At 44.2% G+C, this 18,649-nt stretch overlaps 1 protein-coding gene across 3 annotated transcripts in view; it reads right to left on the bottom strand.

The window, feature by feature from the left end:
• Positions 1–18,649, bottom strand: part of Atrnl1 (attractin like 1) — a 563,418-nt gene that overhangs the window by 85,612 nt on the left and 459,157 nt on the right. For all 3 annotated transcript variants that reach the window (XM_060391717.1, XM_060391720.1, XM_060391724.1), the window contains exon 28: positions 15,519–15,633. In XM_060391717.1, the coding sequence (XP_060247700.1) occupies positions 15,519–15,633 (115 nt within the window). The remainder of the gene's footprint in view (positions 1–15,518; positions 15,634–18,649) is intronic.

The following is an 18,649-nucleotide window of genomic DNA, read 5'->3' as shown; positions in this document are numbered from 1 at the left end:
TGAGACAAGAAAGGTTCAAATTCTGGTTCTTTCTGTTGTGTGGTTGGCCACTGCTGGTGAGGTTTTAGATCCCAATGTCTCCAACCTACACAGCAGCTCCCTTGCAGGGTCCCTTCTGAGGTTCAGCCAGAGCTTCGTGGGAGACATTTCACCATCTCACTGCTGTTCGTGGCTCTGCTCCTGTGGAGCCCTTGCCCATTTGTACACTTAGACAAAAGCTCCATCCTTGTAACAATACATTGTGCCCATGTCTGCATAACTCATAGAGTCCCAGCAGGAAAAAGCCTACAGTGCCATAGCATGGTCTTGACATGTTTAATTATTTTAAATACTTCCAAAAGCTCAACAGTTACACTTTGTAAGCATATTGTGTGTAAGAATACCATTTTCAGCTCCTAGGGTACTTGCTCCTGAACTTTCCGATGCAACTACCAAGTATGATTTAAAGGTGTAACACAGAATGTTTAATAAAAATATCACAATCTAACAACTCTAGTGAAAAAAAAAAAGGTATGGTCACGAACAAAGTAAAGGTGAGTGAACAGTCCAAGATACAGGAGAAAAGCCATAGAGGACCATACAAGGCAGCAGACAGCACCCAGAGGCGCCTCCTCTCAGGTCTCTAGCCAGACAGGCCTCCTGCAGGTGTGTAGCCAGTGGACAGTCCATGGTAAGAGCACAGCAGGGCACTGTTGCTAAAGTTCTGGGGTACAGGGGACTAGCCGATCAGTGCACAGCGGCAAATCCACACAGCTAGTTCTAGGCTAAGTAAGCTGTCAAGGGCCGACCCAGGAATCACAGAACAGAACAAATGTACAGCCCATAACCTGCAGACTAACCTTTGGAGTGTGACCCACTTGAGAAAAGGCCTGAGAAAACACACTTCACTCTTTTCTTTAGACACAAGAGTCCCCAAAGCATAGAGTTCTCACTCTTTCACCCACCTGCCCCAGGTTTTTGCCAGACATTTGGCACATGGCCAGACGACAGATTTTCGGGAGATTCCTGCTGGTGTGGACCACCATTCTGTAAGGCATGTTTACAAAGCTCTGATCATATTTTATAGTGTTTTTTGTAGCTGTTCATTATTTTGCACTTGTTTGGTCTTTCTTGGTTACCCTGGTTATGAATCTAACAGGGATCCAGCAGAGCTGTTCTGCTCTTCCTAGTGCATCATGGGAGACAAGACAGCATGTCTGCTTTGTACTGTTTCACATTCCAGCAGTGGTTCACACCCTTAACAATTAATATTATGGTTTTGTCTAATGGTGAATTTTCTGCTTTCCTTGGACTCTGACAATGAATTGCTTCCCACTCTCTCATATATTAACTTATCCAACCACACATCTGTTAGAACGGGTTGAGCATTCAGTTTATTCTTTGAGTTACAATGGAAGCACACCTATTTATCTGAAGCTGTCCTAATTCGTTATCACTAGTTGCTCTTTCAGTTTGGTCTCTTGTCCTTCCTTGGGTCTCATTCATTTTGAGCACTTGCTTATTTTAGAGAATTATTAGGTGCTTTTAGTACATCTTGCATTTTCCCCTTGTAAGTCCTGAAATCAATCACCTAATTCCAAAGTCATTGCTCCATTTATTAGAGAATAGTTTTAAGAAACCAAGATATGAGTATCAAATACATTCATCACTCCCAGGTACCACCCCTCCTAGGCCGTCTCCCAGGCCAGAGGCGAGAAGTGGATGCATGCCATCATGTGTGTTCCCATGTCTGGATCTGTGAACACCTGGCTGTGTGTGAGCTCATCACGACCCTATTCCAATCCACGTGCAGGTGTCATCCTAATCCTCTCACTTTTCTTGCACATATATTTTTTTCTCTAGCGTGAGAAACTCAGCTCTTGTGATCGATGATGGTTTATTCTGTTCAGACCCAGCAAAGTGGCAGGATTGCTAGGCCCTGTCTGTCTGCACAAGCCATGCTAGATTTGCACACATGGATCATCTGTTTCCTCTGGCCTTACAGCCAACATAACTATATTCCTAAGGTTGCAATGTAAAACTGCTCATTTGTAGTAACTCAGTCTCCATCCACATAGTTCATACTCTAGTTTTGGTTCTCCTTTATCCTGCTATTGTTTATGTATTTACTAGTTATGTTTTGAGAGTCAAAGTTATATGTAATCAAAGCACATTCAAAAAGGGCTCCTCTCCTACCTTCTCATTCATTATCCCATCTCCCCACCTTTGACAGGGACCTTTGCGTACTCCCTTTCCACTCTTTCTTTGCAGTAGACAGTCTTGTTAATTTCTGGTTTATTCTATTGCATTTGTGTGTGTGTGTGTGTGTATGTGTGTCTGTGTAGAGTTTGTATGGTGTTTGTATGTATACATGCTTTGCATGTGTGTAAGTCTGCACTTGTGTGTGGAGGCCAGAGGTCAGTGTCTTTGTCAAATGGTCTCCACCTTATTTTTGGGGGTTAGAGCTTTCACTGAACTTCAAGCTCACCAGCTTAGCTTGTCTGGCTGTGGTGGCCGTGGTGGCCATGGGTGGCCATGGTGGCCTGGAATCCAAGGGTTCCTGTCTATCTGCTTCCCCAGAGCTGTGACTGCAGACCGTTGGCCTGCGCCTGTTTCAGTACATGGATGCTAGGGCTACACAGCCAGAGCTTGTGTACACAGAGAAGGACTTGTGCTGACTAGCCCATCTTGCCAGCCCCTGGCTTATAGCTATTCTTTTCTTTTGTAATTAGATTGTCTTATGTTCTCTGTGTGTGTGTGTCTTTCTGCCTCTGTCTGTATCTGTGTGTGTGTCTGTCTCTCTGTCTCTCTGTCTCTTTTTCTCTCTTTCTGAAACAGGGTCTCACTCTGTAACCCCGGTTACACTCTGTAACTCAGGATGGCCTCAGACTCACAGCTGCCTCCCTCCCTGTCAGCTTTGCAAGTGAGCCACCATTTTTGTCTGCATTCTTAATTTTCCCCATTGCCACACTTGAGGATAGTTTTAAACACTTTGCGTCTGTCACAAATCTGTAAGCCTCTCCCTGTTCTTTCAGAGAGCTCTCCCTCTGTCTTCCTGCAGGGACACGACGCTTCACTCAGCCATTCTCCTACGCATTCTTGTATTTACTGGTTTGTGTTCATGAAAATGCTGAAAAAATAACTAGTTTATTTATATTTCATATTGCTGGGTGTATGTTTTAGGGTAAATTCCTATAAATTAGATTGCATATGTAGTGCTTTTTTTTTTTGTTTTTTTTTTTTTTTTTTTTTTTTTTTTGCATTACCAAATCCCCATCAGTATGGTTAAGCCATTTGTCCTCACCTGCAATATATTGTCATCCTTCTTAATTTTCACCAACATGATAGGTGAGAAATAGCACCTCAGACCTGTTTGGAGTTTCTAAGAGATACTTTCCATGAGAATGGAAAATAAAATTGGGGAGAAGCACAGGCAGTCAGGCAAGAGCTGTTTATGAGCCAGGATGGGATCTGGGAGTCTCTCCTCTTACCCAGGAGGCCTAGCAACAGAGGATGACTCCAGTGCTGGCCAAGGCCAAAGGCCATAAGCCCAGGTGGCAGTGGCTTACTGGGAGAAAAAGCTCTGTCCTGCATGGAGTTTCAGACAGACTTAGGAAGACCAACTTGGTTTTAGTTACATGAGAAAAGGCAATAGCAAATAATGATTAAAAGAGAGACATTCAAATGTGTTTGCAAAGTCTGTCTTCAAACACTCAATACGCTCAATGCAGGAACCAGAATTCAGGTAGCCAAGCCAAGCCAAATCAGAAGTTGTAAATGGATGGTTAAATGGCAGGAAGTCCTGAGTCTCATTATTAGACTACACACACACACACACACACACACACACACACACACACACACGCACGCACGCACATACACACCCACACACACAAGGCCTAGTAGCCTCTGATCCTGCTTGAAGCCTTGACGTGAACAGGAGTCTGTGGAACATACATTTCTAGAAAAAATCATGGATCTTACAGATGACCAAACCATCACCGTATATATTCCCACACGAAGAAAGACTGAAAGAAATGTCTTAAACATACAAGAAAATCACCTACATTTCCAGTGACTAACAAAGCTGTATGTCAAACAGAGCGGGGCTGCAACAGGGTCAGAGCTGAACAAGTCAGAGGGCCTCAGGCAAAGATGGAAGACTAGCGCCATCAGCGGCCCGAGGCCGGAGGAGATCGGGATTGTGCTGGGTTAGCTAGTACACAGTCAGCTGCTCTCTTTCTGAGGTGAGGTCAAGAGTCCAGGGAACAAATGGGATCAAATTGCACTGAAGACTACTCAGTAGCTGGACCACTGTCTCGGAAATGAGAAGCCTGCGTTTCAGGGGACATCTGCGGAAACTGTCTGTCTGTCCACAACGGTTCTGGACAGGGTCACCAGCCATGACTGCAGGTGGCTGGAGGAGCGGATGTCATGCCATCGCCCTTCTCAGCCCTGTGTTTCTGCAGTTACACAATATTACGCATAGATAGAGCAAATTACCCACCTCTACATTTTATGTGTCTGTTAATATGGACAACAGTTTCCTTTCCATTTTCCCAGCAAAGTTTTGAATACAAATGTAGCTAAGCCTCTCATTTCGGCGCAGCCTTCAGAGCTAATTGCCTCTCTGAACACTTAAGGAGTCATTTTTCATTATGATAGTGAGCAAGGGGAAGGCAGATGGCATAGTTCTGTTATTGATTTGATGATCTTTGCCTGGCTTATTGAAATGGGACCGAATGTATGGCCACTGCATCTAGACTTTTTAGGGCCTTCAAGGTTCAACTGAAATTATATCAGACAGCAGGTTCAGGGGATGAGAATCCATTTCTTCCACAAAGTTTCTGAACAACAATACCAGGGATATGGAGGGCCCTTCAGATGCCCCCCCCCCTTCTGGACCAATTTAAGTGTTTAAGGAAGATGAACTCTCTCTCTCAGGTCTTACAGTCTGGACATGCTGCCCATCAATTAAGGACGTCTGCTCAGTCTGCATGGCCTGTGCTCATTTGCAAATTATCAGGCAGATACGCGAAGATAAATTACTCACTTCTCAGAGGGTCATTAACTTTTTCCTTAAAAGCCCTTTGAGAAAGACCATTGTGGCTTTAAGGAGTTAACGTAATTATAGCCAAGGCTTACCTTTTGTGGAACTCCATTTCCAGTGCTGCTGTTGAGTCCTCCCTCAGGGCTGTCATTAGCATGAACACATGCTCATGCTAATCCCAGCTCTGGTAGACAGTATCACACCACTGAATGGTACACAGTAGGATCTAAGACTGGATTGTTTTTTTTATTATTATTTTATTATTAAAAAGTTGCAAAAAAATCATACACCAAAATTAACTACACTAAAAGATGATTAGGGATTTTAATCAAAATTAGAATATTTTGCTCCTGGGTTTTCTCGTGGAACAACTACACTGAAGAGGTGACTACAGAAAAGGTTTATGTGGGAAAAGTAATTTTCCTGGCTTCGATTCGCATTTCATCACCTTGCTGGACGAAGACATTTTCTCAACCCACACAGCTTCTTCTGTTCTACAGCCCCTGTGCTGCCACCTCTGGGTTCCCTGTGGCAGCTGCTGGCCAGTACTGAGGATCGCCAAGAGGAAAGTCAGCGTTCCTTTCCCCCTTGGCAAAATAAACACCAGAAAGAGCCAAATCCTCTCTGCATGAGGGATTCAGTGACCTTTGCTGGAGCCCAGCTCATCTACAAACAGGTCTCCTCCTGTTCCCGCTCCAGTGCCTTGGCTTCTCTCCTGGGAATGGTGAGGTGAAAGAGGTGACCCCTGAAGCCAGCTTTCAACCTCTGCCACAAGGATTAACCATCCCCTGTGGTTTAGCGCAGGGGGCGCTGTCAAGGGCTGCTGTGGCTATCCTTTCTCCACTCTCTGCCGAAGCTCTAACCTCTACCCTATGGCTAAGAGCACAGGTTAGATCAGGCTGTGAGGGGACAGCTCGCGGGTGGCATTAGCAGCCTGATAACAGTCAACCCCATGCTGCCTCCATTATGTGAGGACACAGCAAAGAGGTGACAGCTGAGAGTGAGGACAGGACCCTCAAATACGCCAGACACTTTGCTTGTGACTTCCCAGCTTGCCCGGCTCAGGGTGTGTGCTTGCTCTGTAAGCCAGCCTGCTTATTACAGAAGGGCCACACACTATCAGTCAGCAGGCTTCAGTCAGAGTCTTTCAAATCCACAAATGCAAGTTTTATATAGGCTATGGTGTCATTTTCTATAAGAGGTCTGAAGGGACTTGCTCTTTATATTTAATTTATAGTCAGAACACTTGCATCCTCCTGTTTTGATTTTCCCCCAGAAGTGCTTGCTTGCTGACGCCCTGCCCTGGCTTTGTAATTATCTGTTGATCTTCAGCACCATTCCCCCTTTCTCCTTGACCACAATAATTATTTACCAATCAATTGTAGAACTACCAAAATGGGGTGGTGGGAGGGAGAAAGGGCAGGGAAAGGGCAGTGTGTCGGCTACAGGTCTCATGTCACTGTGAGGCCTTCTGCCCCGTGGGGAGAAACCTTCTACCTGCTTGTCCTCAGAACATCTAGGTTAGGGTTTCGGGTTAGCACCAGACAACGCACATTTCATTAGTGGTGCTCGCTAGTCATCAGGTTTCTCACAGGTATTTATCTTTGCTGCTTTAACACATGAATCAATTTTTCTACATTAACTATGAGCCAAAGATTAAAGTCTCAGCTGGGAGGAGCAGAGCTATGGCACTGCAGAGTCACCTGGCCCCAGAGAGGGCGCACACACTGTACTCAGGATCAGGTAGCTGGTCCATCATTTATGCGAAACCCAGCTTACCCAGCGGAGAAGGGAAAACCACCACGCTAGGTGAAGTTTTTCTGAGTCTAAGTTCTGGCTCCAAGTTTATCGACTGTGTGGCTGCAGGCCAGTGTCCAAACTAGCATGAGCTCATTGCCCTCACAGGTGATGAAAATTTGGTACTATGAAACTTACAGGTTATAATAATTTAAAGATATTTGCAGCACAGAATAGACCCTTACAAACTGTGTGATGATAACTGCAACAGTGAGCATGGACGCTCTGATCTGCAATGCACATCTGTGAGGCTCTCTCTTCTGAGAATAACCAACTACGCGGACCTTTACTCCATGAAATTCAAATATTTCTTTTTATTCATAAAGTATGAAACCCAGTTGTGCTATCTCAAATTTAAATCCAATGGGTTTTTAAAAATATAATCAAAGGAAGAAATCAAAATTAAAACCGTAAAGTAGAACATTTTATGAGAGGCTTCATGCACTGAGTGTGGGAGAGACAGAACTTGCTGTAGTGTTTTGTGTCATCCTTCACTAATATTCTGATTTTATTGAATCTTAAATCTAAACAACTAATTTTAACAGATACATTCCATCAAAAGTACAGTTCTCAGCTTAATTTTAGTCCTGGAGACATGTAGCTTCAATGCTTCATGAATCAATAAAGCACAAAACTTAATCTACTAAGCTTATGGGCTTCACTTTTATAGCAGATATCTTTTGGTGAGAAGTTTACATTTTATGACTAATCAATTTTACTCATCAATTCAATGTTTATCAGGCAAAAACTAAGGCCAAGAACCTGTTGGCAGCATCTGCGTGGGAACCAGGTACAGGGAAGCCCACAGTGACTGACAGCCCAGAGTAGATCCTGCTGACTGTGCTGAGACATGAGGGATTACAGAGGTTTCCTGGGACAAAAGTGACCTTTGACCTGGATCTGGAAAGTGGGCATCTGGAGAGGGAAAAGGCTTTGAGGTACAGGGGACACTGGTGAGGATGAGAAAATATATGCACACGCTCATGATTGTATGGGCAAAGTAGGCACAAGACCAGCTGTGGCGGCACGTGCAGGTGAGTGCAGTGTGTGGAAGAAGCTGAGGGAGGCCAGCTTGAGAGCAGCTCAGGACGCATAGTGAGGCGCTGTCTCAAGAACAAACAAATAAACGAATGAACAAATGAAACACCAACCAACCAAACAACCAAACAACCGACCAAGCTGGATAGAGTGATATCAGTGATAACAAGGGTAGACAGTCAGCAGCTTAGTCATCTTCCTTACATGATAGGTAGCCAGGCCAAAGAGGGTGAAGTGACTTTGTGAGGGCCAGAGACTCATGAGGACTGTGGGCATTACATAAATGGGTTACATAATGACAGAAGGGCTTCATGTCCTAAAGTACATCTCTGGATGTTTTCAACAGATTGTGAACATTTTGTGGAGGTTTGTGAGGAGAAGGGGTGATTACAGTATTGCCTTCCCTTGGCAGAAATCCATGGTGTGAACTCAAGAATGGAAAAGCTGTGTAGCCCAGGCTGGCCTCGAACTCGTGATCCTCCTGCCTCTGCCTCCTTCAGCAAATCCTACCGGTGTGCGCCACCACAAAAAAATGTCCAATCCCCATCCGGAAAGGCAAAGAGGATGGACATCAGTAGAAGAAGAAAACAGGAAACAACCTAGGAACCTACCACAGAGGGCCTCTGAAAGCCTCTGCCCTACAGACTATCAAAGCAGATGCTGAGCCTGATGGGCAACTGTTGGGCAGAGTGAATGGAATTTTAGGTAAGAACTGGGAAATAGTAAGAGCTGGAGAGGACAGGGTCTCCACAAGGAGAGCAACAGAACAAGAAAATTTGAACACAGGGAACTTCCCAGAGACTCATACTCCAACCAAGGACTATTCATAGAGATAACCCAGAACCCCTGAACAGATGTAGCCCAGGGCAGTTTAGAGTCCAATTGGTTTACATAGTAATGTGAAGAGGGACTGCCTCTGACATAATCTGATTGGCCTGCTCTTTGATCACCTCCCCCTGGCGGGGAGCAGCCTTACCAGGCCATAGTAGAGGACAATGCAGCCACTTTTGATGAGAACTGATAGACTAAGATCAGAAAGGAGAGGAGAACCTCCCCTATCAGTGGACTTGGGGAGTGGCAAGCAAGCAGAGGGAGGAGGGAGGGTGGGATTGGGAGGGGAGGAGGGAGGGGCTTATGGGGGGATGCAGAATGAATAAAGTGTAATTGATGAAAAATTAAAAAAAAAAGAATGGAAAAGCAAGGTATGCTCTGTCTGCTGTGGGGTCAGATCGCTGGGACTACAGTATCCAAGAGAGAAGGTAGAGGGAGGGAGGAAAGGAGGGAAAGAGAAAAGAAGAAGAGAGGGAGGGAAGAGGGGAGGAGAGAGAGAGTGGGAGAGAGAGAGAGTAAGCAAGAGAGTGGAGGAAGTCTGAGGAACGGGCAGACAGGAGAAGAAGATGGAGGGTGACTGACTTAACACCTGAGCGGCAGGAAAGCCAGGGAGAGACTGATCTCCAGGAGGTTTGTTGATGGCCGCAGGACTGGGAAACAGCACTCAGCTTTCCTAATGAGATTCGGAGAAGCCCAGAGACCTGCTAAGGCTGGACCCAGGGGAACAGAAAACCTTGTCTGTAAAGGACACATGGAGTCTAAACTGCAGGCATCAGAGCTTTGGAGCCACAGCCTCTTCATGCATTCTAAGTAGGTACCTGAGACAGGTGCAGAGCACCAGAGGACACAGGTGTTCCCAGGAGCTGAGTGAGGACTATTCAACAGTGCACTACAGGAGCTGTGTGTCCTGTGAGAGCCGAGGAAAGGGCATTGTGAAGACTCCATACATCACTGCATAATTACTACAGAAACACTAAGCTTAGCAATCAGGCACCTCTTAATTTTACCTCTATACCTTTGTTCATTGCACTTAACACAATTTTTAAATTATGGGTTTATTTGCATGATTATTTGTGTCGTGTTTCTAGCTTGCAGCCTTTCCAAATGTGGAACTCTAGCAGGCAGCAGCCGCTTGTGACTACTCCTCAGTGAAGACACACAGCAAGTAGAGTCACGGCAGCCAGAGCTCTGCACAGAGGATAGAAAGATTTCTTACTGTGGATTTGGGTCATTTGATATGAAACATTCTTAGAGACAACAACAATTTTAGACATTTGTTCTTATTTCATTACCTTCCTCTGCCTAATTCTGCCCTTCATTAAGCCATACTTCTTTCTTTCTGCAGAGTAACATTGGCTATGAGTTCAGGATAAAGGTAACTAACATGTTGGATTTTTTTTATAATAAACCCTATGCAGTAGTCCTATTTCTTGCTTGTGCCTCTCTAATCCAGAGAGTGCTGGGACTGATCAACAAAAGCATCCTACCAGTGTAGAGACAGTGGAGGAGTTTGAAGGAAGAGCCTGCGAGTGTGACAATTCCAGAGACTTCTAGAGAATAGAAATGCATTTAAAGGCTGGCTTGAGAGGACAGAGTACAACACCGAGAACCAGCATTTCTGGAATCCATTGTTAGGATCATGGGGACGTTCTGTTCTTCCTCACTTATAAAACAGGGACGCCATGAACTTTCCTGCTTTCTCAGCATGCTAATCAGATGGGAACTAGACTGCACAAACCCTGGATGTCGTGTGGGGACAGCAACCCTCCACTCACTTTTGGTGGGCTGCAAACTGGTGCCGACTGTGGGGTCAGTCGGGGACTTTCAAAGAGCTGAAGACAGACCCACCACATGGTCCAGCCTATCAGCTCAGCATCTAGTCCACAGAAACTTCATAACAGCTAGGAAATGGAAACAACCTAAATGTCCTTCAACTGATGGATAATGAAAATGGGTTACACATACACTAGGGAATACTATTCAGCTGTAAAGAAAAATGGAATAATGAAATTTACAGAACTAGAAAACATTACACTGAGTGAGGTAACACGGGCTAGAATGACAAAGGCCTCACGTTATCTCTCTGTGGTTTCCAGCTCCAAAACTTCAGATATGAGCACAGAATCTGCAGTAACAACAGAGACCATGAAAGTAAAAGGGGACCATGGAACAGGGGCAGGGCTCTAAAAAAGGGCAAGACACAGGTGGTATGAAGGGGTAAATGGGAAAAAGCGGAGCTTTAACTAGGAGGGGAGGGAAGGTAAAGAAGGAGAGGGGAGGGAAGGGAGGCTTTTTCAAACTGAGGATGTTTGAAAAAAAAAAACAATGAAAACATATTGTTACATTTTCACAAAGTTAAATGATAGATGCGTAGACTACAAAAAAATGCAATAGGACTGGGCATAAGAAGTCTTTCAAGCTATTTGTTTGAGGAGTCCCAGAGACCCTCACACAGGCTGTTGCCCTGGGATGCCTCCCAGAAACTATTGCTGAAGACACCTGTGCTTTGCAGACCAGAGCTGAAGGAGTTGAACCGGCTCGGACAGGAAGCCTCCCTCCTGCGGCCTAGCCCTCAGCACTGTAAGGGGCTATGCAAGCCGCCGTGGGAGAAACGCAGCAGTGGCACTCACGTCCACGGTAAGCAGCAGCTTTTTAACCTGCCCACTCAGCAGGGAAGCTGGAAGTACGAGCTAGTGAGCAAACGGACAGACAGCGTACCTTGCTGTAGACCTGTACAGACAGTTTAGAGTGCGTGAGTCAATCTCAGAACAGCCTGGTCACCTGTAAAGGATTTATCCACACTCACACAGCTCATCAGTTACAGAGCCTGGCCTGCACCACGCATCCGGTAAGTCTAAGGCCGCAGTTCACACATCTGAGCTCAGTTCCTCTCCTGTACGCCTGTTGCCAGGTCCCGCAGAATTACAGCTCTCTCAGTAGATACGACATGACAAGCACAGATTTCTTTTGCAGTTATATCACCAGGAAAGACCAATGAACTCATGGGTGCACACACACTTGTGTGTGTATCCCGACACAATAGCTGACCAAGAATTGTTCTCTCTCTTTTTTAACTTTAGAGGTCTTCTTGTCACTGTTTTAAGGAGGAAATGCACCAGTGACACGTGGCGAGAGTATCATTTTATGCTTTTTGCAGTATTTGTAGATTATTGAAAACTGTGATCATCTTTCTTCTAAAGCACATCACAGCCTTGGGCTGCCCAGTGGTGACATCAGGAACCCCACTTCAGCTAAGGCCTGGCCTGCTAGGCAGAGTAGCCTGAGGACTTGTGTTCCGCTCGTGGGACCCCTGGACAGGCAGAAGGAAAGAAATCGTCCCTTTACACGCATGTGTGCTGCATGAATGCCCCACCACCACACACAGATGCTGATAAGATGCTTATACAATAAATCACGCGGAGACTGGGTCTTAGTGAAATTTTGGCTTTAGTTGACAGTGCTGTCCCGGCGACCAGACACACACTTGGTTTAATGTCACGCAGCACAGCTACTTCATGAAAGTGGGTTTCGCAGCAACTCTGAGGCAAAGAGAGAAAGGCCGCATGCTGAATGGACGCCAGCAGTATAGATCTCACAGTGACCTCAGAGCCAGGTGTGGCTGCCACGCGCTGCCCACCGGAAACACACAGGACGCAGCATTTTTGCTGCGTGAATGAGGTACTTCATTAGTTCAACTCTACAGATGTCGGAAGCAAAAACCAACCAACCAAAACCCCAAACTGCTTTCGTGGAGACAGGGCTAGTCTGAATGGGTTTGGAGGAAGGTCCGCCATCAACGAGAACGGGCTGAATGGGCGAGAGCAGAACCAGGAAGGGCGGCCGTGTCCCGAAGGTGCCTGCCAACACTGCACTTCGGCACAGTCAAGAGATTATTGTAGCAGACAAAAATGAGTGCTGGGCTACCGAGTGTTTATTATTATTATTAGACCTCTGATTATCACGGCAGTATTATCTAACCGATATCACAAATAACAAGACACAGCACCTGTTACATTTATAACTGCCTTATTTACCTTGGGCCGGACTGATATTCCTACCTACACTGTCTCAATAGCCTCACCATCCTTTCCCAGACCCCATCCAATGCCATCCTCCTTAACCATCCTATCTTCCATCCGTAATCTTGTAAATCCTTGTTTTTATTCTTCATCTGGGCCTTTTCACTCCATTATTGGAGTCCTTTCTCCCGGCCCCATGTGGTTTCTTCTCCAGCTAACCCATCATGGTGTCCTCCTTCTTCCTCTCTTCCTGTGGGTCTTCTCCCCTGATTCTCCTGATTCTCTGTCCTCGAAAGCCCGGGAACCTTAGCCATGCCTACCCCATTCTGCCCTGCCCAGGTACAGGCCATTTAAGGAAGCAATCAGGAGTAATGTTTTAGGCACAAACAAGGATGGGCAGCTCCAGCAGGCGGTAACCAGATCCTGAGGGCCAGCAATTAGCATTAAGCCAACCTCCAACAAGAGCCGTTGTTCTATTATTTCTAAGTGCTTTACTGTTAAAAAAATATAGCAAAGCTGAATTTTATAATTCCTACCACTTTGAGTCACCCATTTACATTTTTTATCATGCTTGCTTCCTACCTGTCAATCAACCATCATCCTAGCTATCCATTAGCATATCATATATTTCAAAGCAGAGGCTGTCAGTAGACAACATTGAATCTTGAAGGAGAGAATGAAAGAATATTCTCATTCCTCTAAGAATACCCGGGAAAAATTAGCAGGTTAAAAAAAAAAAAGAAACAAGCAACACAATTATCAGGAATATTGCTCAGAGACAGATCGCAATCATTCACTTTCCAAGATTTGGAAAACCACTCGAACTATTTCAATGTTTCGTCAGTCTGCCTAGAGCAGTCCTGATGACATCATCACCACTCGGTCAAATGCTTCGGCATACGAAGATGCAAGCTGTTAATTTCAGAGAAACTCACTCTCTGCTACAGTGCGGATGCGAGTCGCACTAAAGTGCGTTTCTTCACTCCTGTTCTTTCTATACCCTCGTCTCCCCACTCCAATGATCCCCAGAGTGTGGGAACACCGTGCTTCCCACTCCTAAGTCCTCCCATTTAGAGTTGTTTTTTTTTTTTTTTTTTTTTTTTTACCTATTTCACAGCTTTGTCATGGAGATCAAAAGTGAAAAATAGGAGAACACTGTGTAAATAACACAGGAAAGCAGCATTATTTTGAAGAAGCGTAATGCTCTCCTTCATAAAAACCATGGCTACAGTAACGGTCTGCACAGCTACTGGGCTTTTTAAATCAGTTAAAGAGGACTTCAGAGGTCAGAGGGTTGGAATATTGGCAGCCACCCTTACTTTCTCCCCATCAGCAAGCTGCGTTGTTGAGGATCAAGAGGAACCGTGGTATACAGCACACCGGCTTGTTTTCCTTAGTATTTGTCTTGGAAATCAGCCCAGCTTTAAAACAATGCTTCCATTAGCTGGGCACAGTACCCATAATTATCCATCTCATCTGACCAGTGCCAGCTCATTCTCTGTTCTGCGTTGCTGTTCACCTGGGTAGCACTAAAAGAACAAAGACACCCACCTGATGTTTAAAAACGTGTGGGACAGATTTCTTTCTTGTTTCTTTTTGAACAGACATTTACTGCTAAGCTTCAGATAAAAAGTCTTGCAGTAAGACAACTGCAGGGCTTGTAAATGAGGGTCCAAGGCTGTCCAACAGTGCTCATGTGGGGAGTTTTGCAGCCTGGATATTTAGCGCTTACAAGATGGAAGGTGGTATATTTTCCATTCCTTTGGAAGGGGAATACAAATTATGGCAAGGTCAAAGTTAAGTGGGAAGTAAGCAAAGATAAAATGAGGAAGGAGACAAGTTCCACCATCCATTACAGTTATGGAGACGCTGCCAGGATTCCGGCACTTTGTTTTATGTATAAAAGGAATTGAAGAGAAAGATCTGGAACTTGCTCTCAGAAACACTCCTTCCCATAAGAGTTGACCAGAACAGACAATAAGAATATTGTTTGGTACCCAAGGGCGGGGGGTGGTGTGCTCCCCCTCTTTGAGGAGAAGGGAAGGAGGAAATGGGGGAGGGCTGTGAGGGGGGCTGAGAGGAGAAGAGGTAGGGGCCTGTTATTAGGCTGCAAAAAGATTAAATTAATTAATGAAAAAAGTTTAAAAAGGGTATTAAAAGGATTATTTTGAGTAGATGGACTACAGCATGTAAACAAAGCAATGTTCACCAATTACACTCGTACTGAGTGTGTTTACAGTGTAGATAGCATCCCAGAGAAGAGGAAACCCCAAGACCATGCTTATCATCAGCTCCAAAAATAAGGCATGCTTTCCAGGTGGGAAGGGTGACTCAGAGCAGGAATCACTGCACTTATCCTAAGCCATCAACCCTGCTTGTCTGGAGCAGAGCAGAGAACACACCCCACTCACACCAAGATGTCTCCTGATGCTGCCGAGTCCCCTAAACGCACAGCTCCCCTGGCTTGGTTCCACGACAGTGACGCACATTCCTCACCACAGATATGATTTAGCTTCTTTGAGCCACACATACTAGGAATGAAGAGGCCGGAAGCATCAAGGCTTGATCCTTGCTGGTGAGTATCCTTACAATAGTCAGATACATGACAGCAAACACACAAACACACATACAGCGAGTGTTCATAGTGAAACACTGGCACATGCCAATGTATGGAATGTGTGCATTTGTGTGACAGTTTAGAAGCTAAGATCTCATCACCATGTTCGGAAAAAAGACCCTCGTGTCTTTACACACTGTTTATTCTTCTCAGTCCACAAGTTCGCTCAACCACTCATGCACTGTACCTGACTGCCCCGGGGGCGGGGCACCTGACGATCCTCTAGGGAGGCAGAGAAACACAGTCAGGACAGCAGCTCTGTTCCCAGCACAGGGTTCGATGGCTATTGGCTTGGGTGCACCCTGGAAAAGAAAACCAGCGGTAAGTGTGCATGGGTGACAAGGCATATGCTTGTCTTTGCACTTCATCTTTTCTTCAGTGAACAAGAGTGCATTCCTGGTTGCTGGGGCAACACGAAGGCTGGCCCAGGGTGGATGTGTAAGTAGCTCTCTCATGTGTGTACATGAGTGTAGTGTAGACATGTGAGTACATGAGTGCACGTCACACGTTAGCTGGTGTGTCACAAAGCTGTGGCATGCATCTTTGGTTGCTTCTCGAATTTTCCCTCTTGCAGTCTTGTGCTACATAAACCCATTTACCATGTATGTGATCACAATTCCAAATGTCTTGCTGCCATATCTTTTTTTTTAAATTACGTCCATGTGTGCATGTTTAATACAACAAAAACAGTGACACCTTTGCTAAAGTCAAGCAAACTACCATCACTCCACAGAGTCTACACTTTTAGCCTAATTTTAGTAACCAAAATAATATTTTTAAGCACAGCCCTCCTGCTGTGCAGCAGCTCTCTCCATTCATTCACCTTTTCACGCTGGCTTTGTGGCCATTGCCCCGTATCTTCTGCTCTTTTCCTCCTTGAAATGAGGAGCACTTCCTGCTCTTTGAGTCTGTGTGGATGACTTAAGAAACCCCCTCTTATAAGTGAGAGTTCACACTGGCATATCTTTAAAATTTCCTTGCTAAAATACATATGTAATAGCTATCCATCAATACACTTGTGTAAATAAAAAGAGCAGAAATAAGGTAAATGTGCTAAAAACTGAAAACGATGGCATTACATTAATGTCTTACTGGGGACTAGACGTGCCAAGGCCTTAAATATATCCTGACTTATGTCTTACATGAACCCTACAAGGTGAGAATATCATGGAAGGTTCCTAGGTAGTATGTAGCTATTTCCTCCAAATTAAAAGATTCTTTTCTCGCAGGAGGCCACGAAGACTCAGAAAGTAAAGAGGACTTACAAGTCTCAGGAAGCTCCTGAAACAGACAGTTTTCACAGGCTCCTCCCCAAGTAAACATGCAGGAACAGGTGATGGGGAGGACACTGGCCAGCGGAGCTGAACTCCTAGAAGCAACCCCAGTGAAGTCACTGGTCCACTAAACTAGACTTGGGTGGAATTGTTTTGGGGGGGCTGTTGTCGATTCTCTATCTGGGATGAAAAGATGTTTGTTCATGTCTCCCAGGAATTCAAGGAGCAAGTACAAGCTCTCCATTGCTTGGAAGAAGAGGAAAGGCATGTAGACTCAGGTATGTCCCTCCTGAGTGCAGTACCCCGCAGGCCACTTAGAGATGAACACGCACTCCATACGGGAACACACAACTAAATGCACACATCTGTACACTTACCCTCTGCCTACTTACACACAAATATATAGAGATTTGGGTCTTAAGTATAAAGTGACCTTGGGCCATCACAGGTTACCATCTTAGCCTAGAATGGAAGCCTGGGCTACATGATTTGAGGAATTACATGTGCGAGACAGCTGCTATGCCAAGGTAGCATCTTTATATAAAGGCAAAATTAACCAGAAGACAAATAACAGAGCAATGCCCTTAATTATTAGAACAAACGATTTATTCAGATGTTTTTCTATTGAGAATATCTGAATTTTCAAAGAAATACAGACATATGTGGTCATTCACCTGGACCATTCTAGAATACTGCCATTTCCAGGAAGCTTAATGAGGCACTAAAGATAAAATATGTCCCCTTTTATGTAAGACTTAGACTGAGTTCCGGTTACAACGGTTTTATGTGGATATAAAGGATTTTTCCTTTATAGCAACATAAATCTCATGTTTAAAATTATCCTCACATAGATACATTTTGGAAGTTTTCACTATAAAGGTGGCAGTGGCCAGGGTAGGAAGCAAAGAGCATCGAAATGTCCCAAGATAATGCTACTGGCCATGTCATTTCACCTGTTCCAAGTCACGCGGTCTATGTTCTGATACTTTAAAAGCTCACATTTAATTTAACAGATTAAGTTTTGAACATGGTAAGTCAGAATTAGCATAAATACAGAGATTTGACCCACTGATGTAAGCATTTAGAGAATAGGCTTGTCATATTGCAAGACTAACTATGGATTTTCTGACCATAGTTCTAGGCAAATTAAATGTATTTTAATTTGATAAATGCAAAATATATGTAAAGGTCAATTTACTGAAATACACCAAGAGATTGCAAAATGAATTCCAGGTTTAAATGATGATAATTTATTAGAAATATCAAAACCTCCATCATTGTTGCTAAGAAATAATGGATCATTTGTATCAATGGACAAGGCTATCTTGTTATTTTCTTTTCTAACTACACGTGTAACCACCAACAGACTTAGTTTATTCAAAGTCCTTTAAAAATTTGATTATAGAAACAAGAGTAGTGGAATTTGAATATGACTAAGGATTTTTGAGAAACAGTGTTGTTTGGTGTGGGGGGTTTAGGAAAACAATAAATGGATTGGGAGTCCATTGTTGCCAGGCTACTGTCCTATTTTAACACCACAGGAAAGAGTGTAAATATTGAAGAGACAAATAACTGTCGGCTTCTGGTTGGATACAGCCTAATTACTGGACACTCTAAACCTCAGAGACTCAGATATGGAAATGGACAAAGGGCTTGAGAAACTGGGCCAGAATTATACCTGTGGACCAGCCAGTTCTGTAGAATTATTCTTAGAATAATTCTCTCACTCTCACTGCTGCTGTAATTATATAGAAACTGCTTTTTAAAAACCTCTTTGTTGTTGGTGAGCTATGACAATGGAGATTATAATTCTATTTTTAAATCAAATTGGCATTACAACTTGGTCTATTTTTAGCTCCAAAATTTTTCATAGGAGGATATTAGCAAAATATGAATCATTAATTATATTTAAAATATCAGTTACTAGCCAGTTCTTTGACACTTCTGAAAGAAATTCACATAATTAAAAATTACTGTGAAAGAATTTATAACAAGTATCACCTTAAATATGGGGACTTTAGATTTTAAAAAAGAAGCAGTTTAT

This window comes from Meriones unguiculatus, chromosome 1 (assembly GCF_030254825.1).
Source record: "Meriones unguiculatus strain TT.TT164.6M chromosome 1, Bangor_MerUng_6.1, whole genome shotgun sequence".
Lineage (NCBI taxonomy): Eukaryota > Metazoa > Chordata > Mammalia > Rodentia > Muridae > Meriones > Meriones unguiculatus.
The sequence above is the reverse complement of the archived record's forward strand: the minus strand, read 5'-3'. Positions and strand labels throughout refer to the sequence as shown.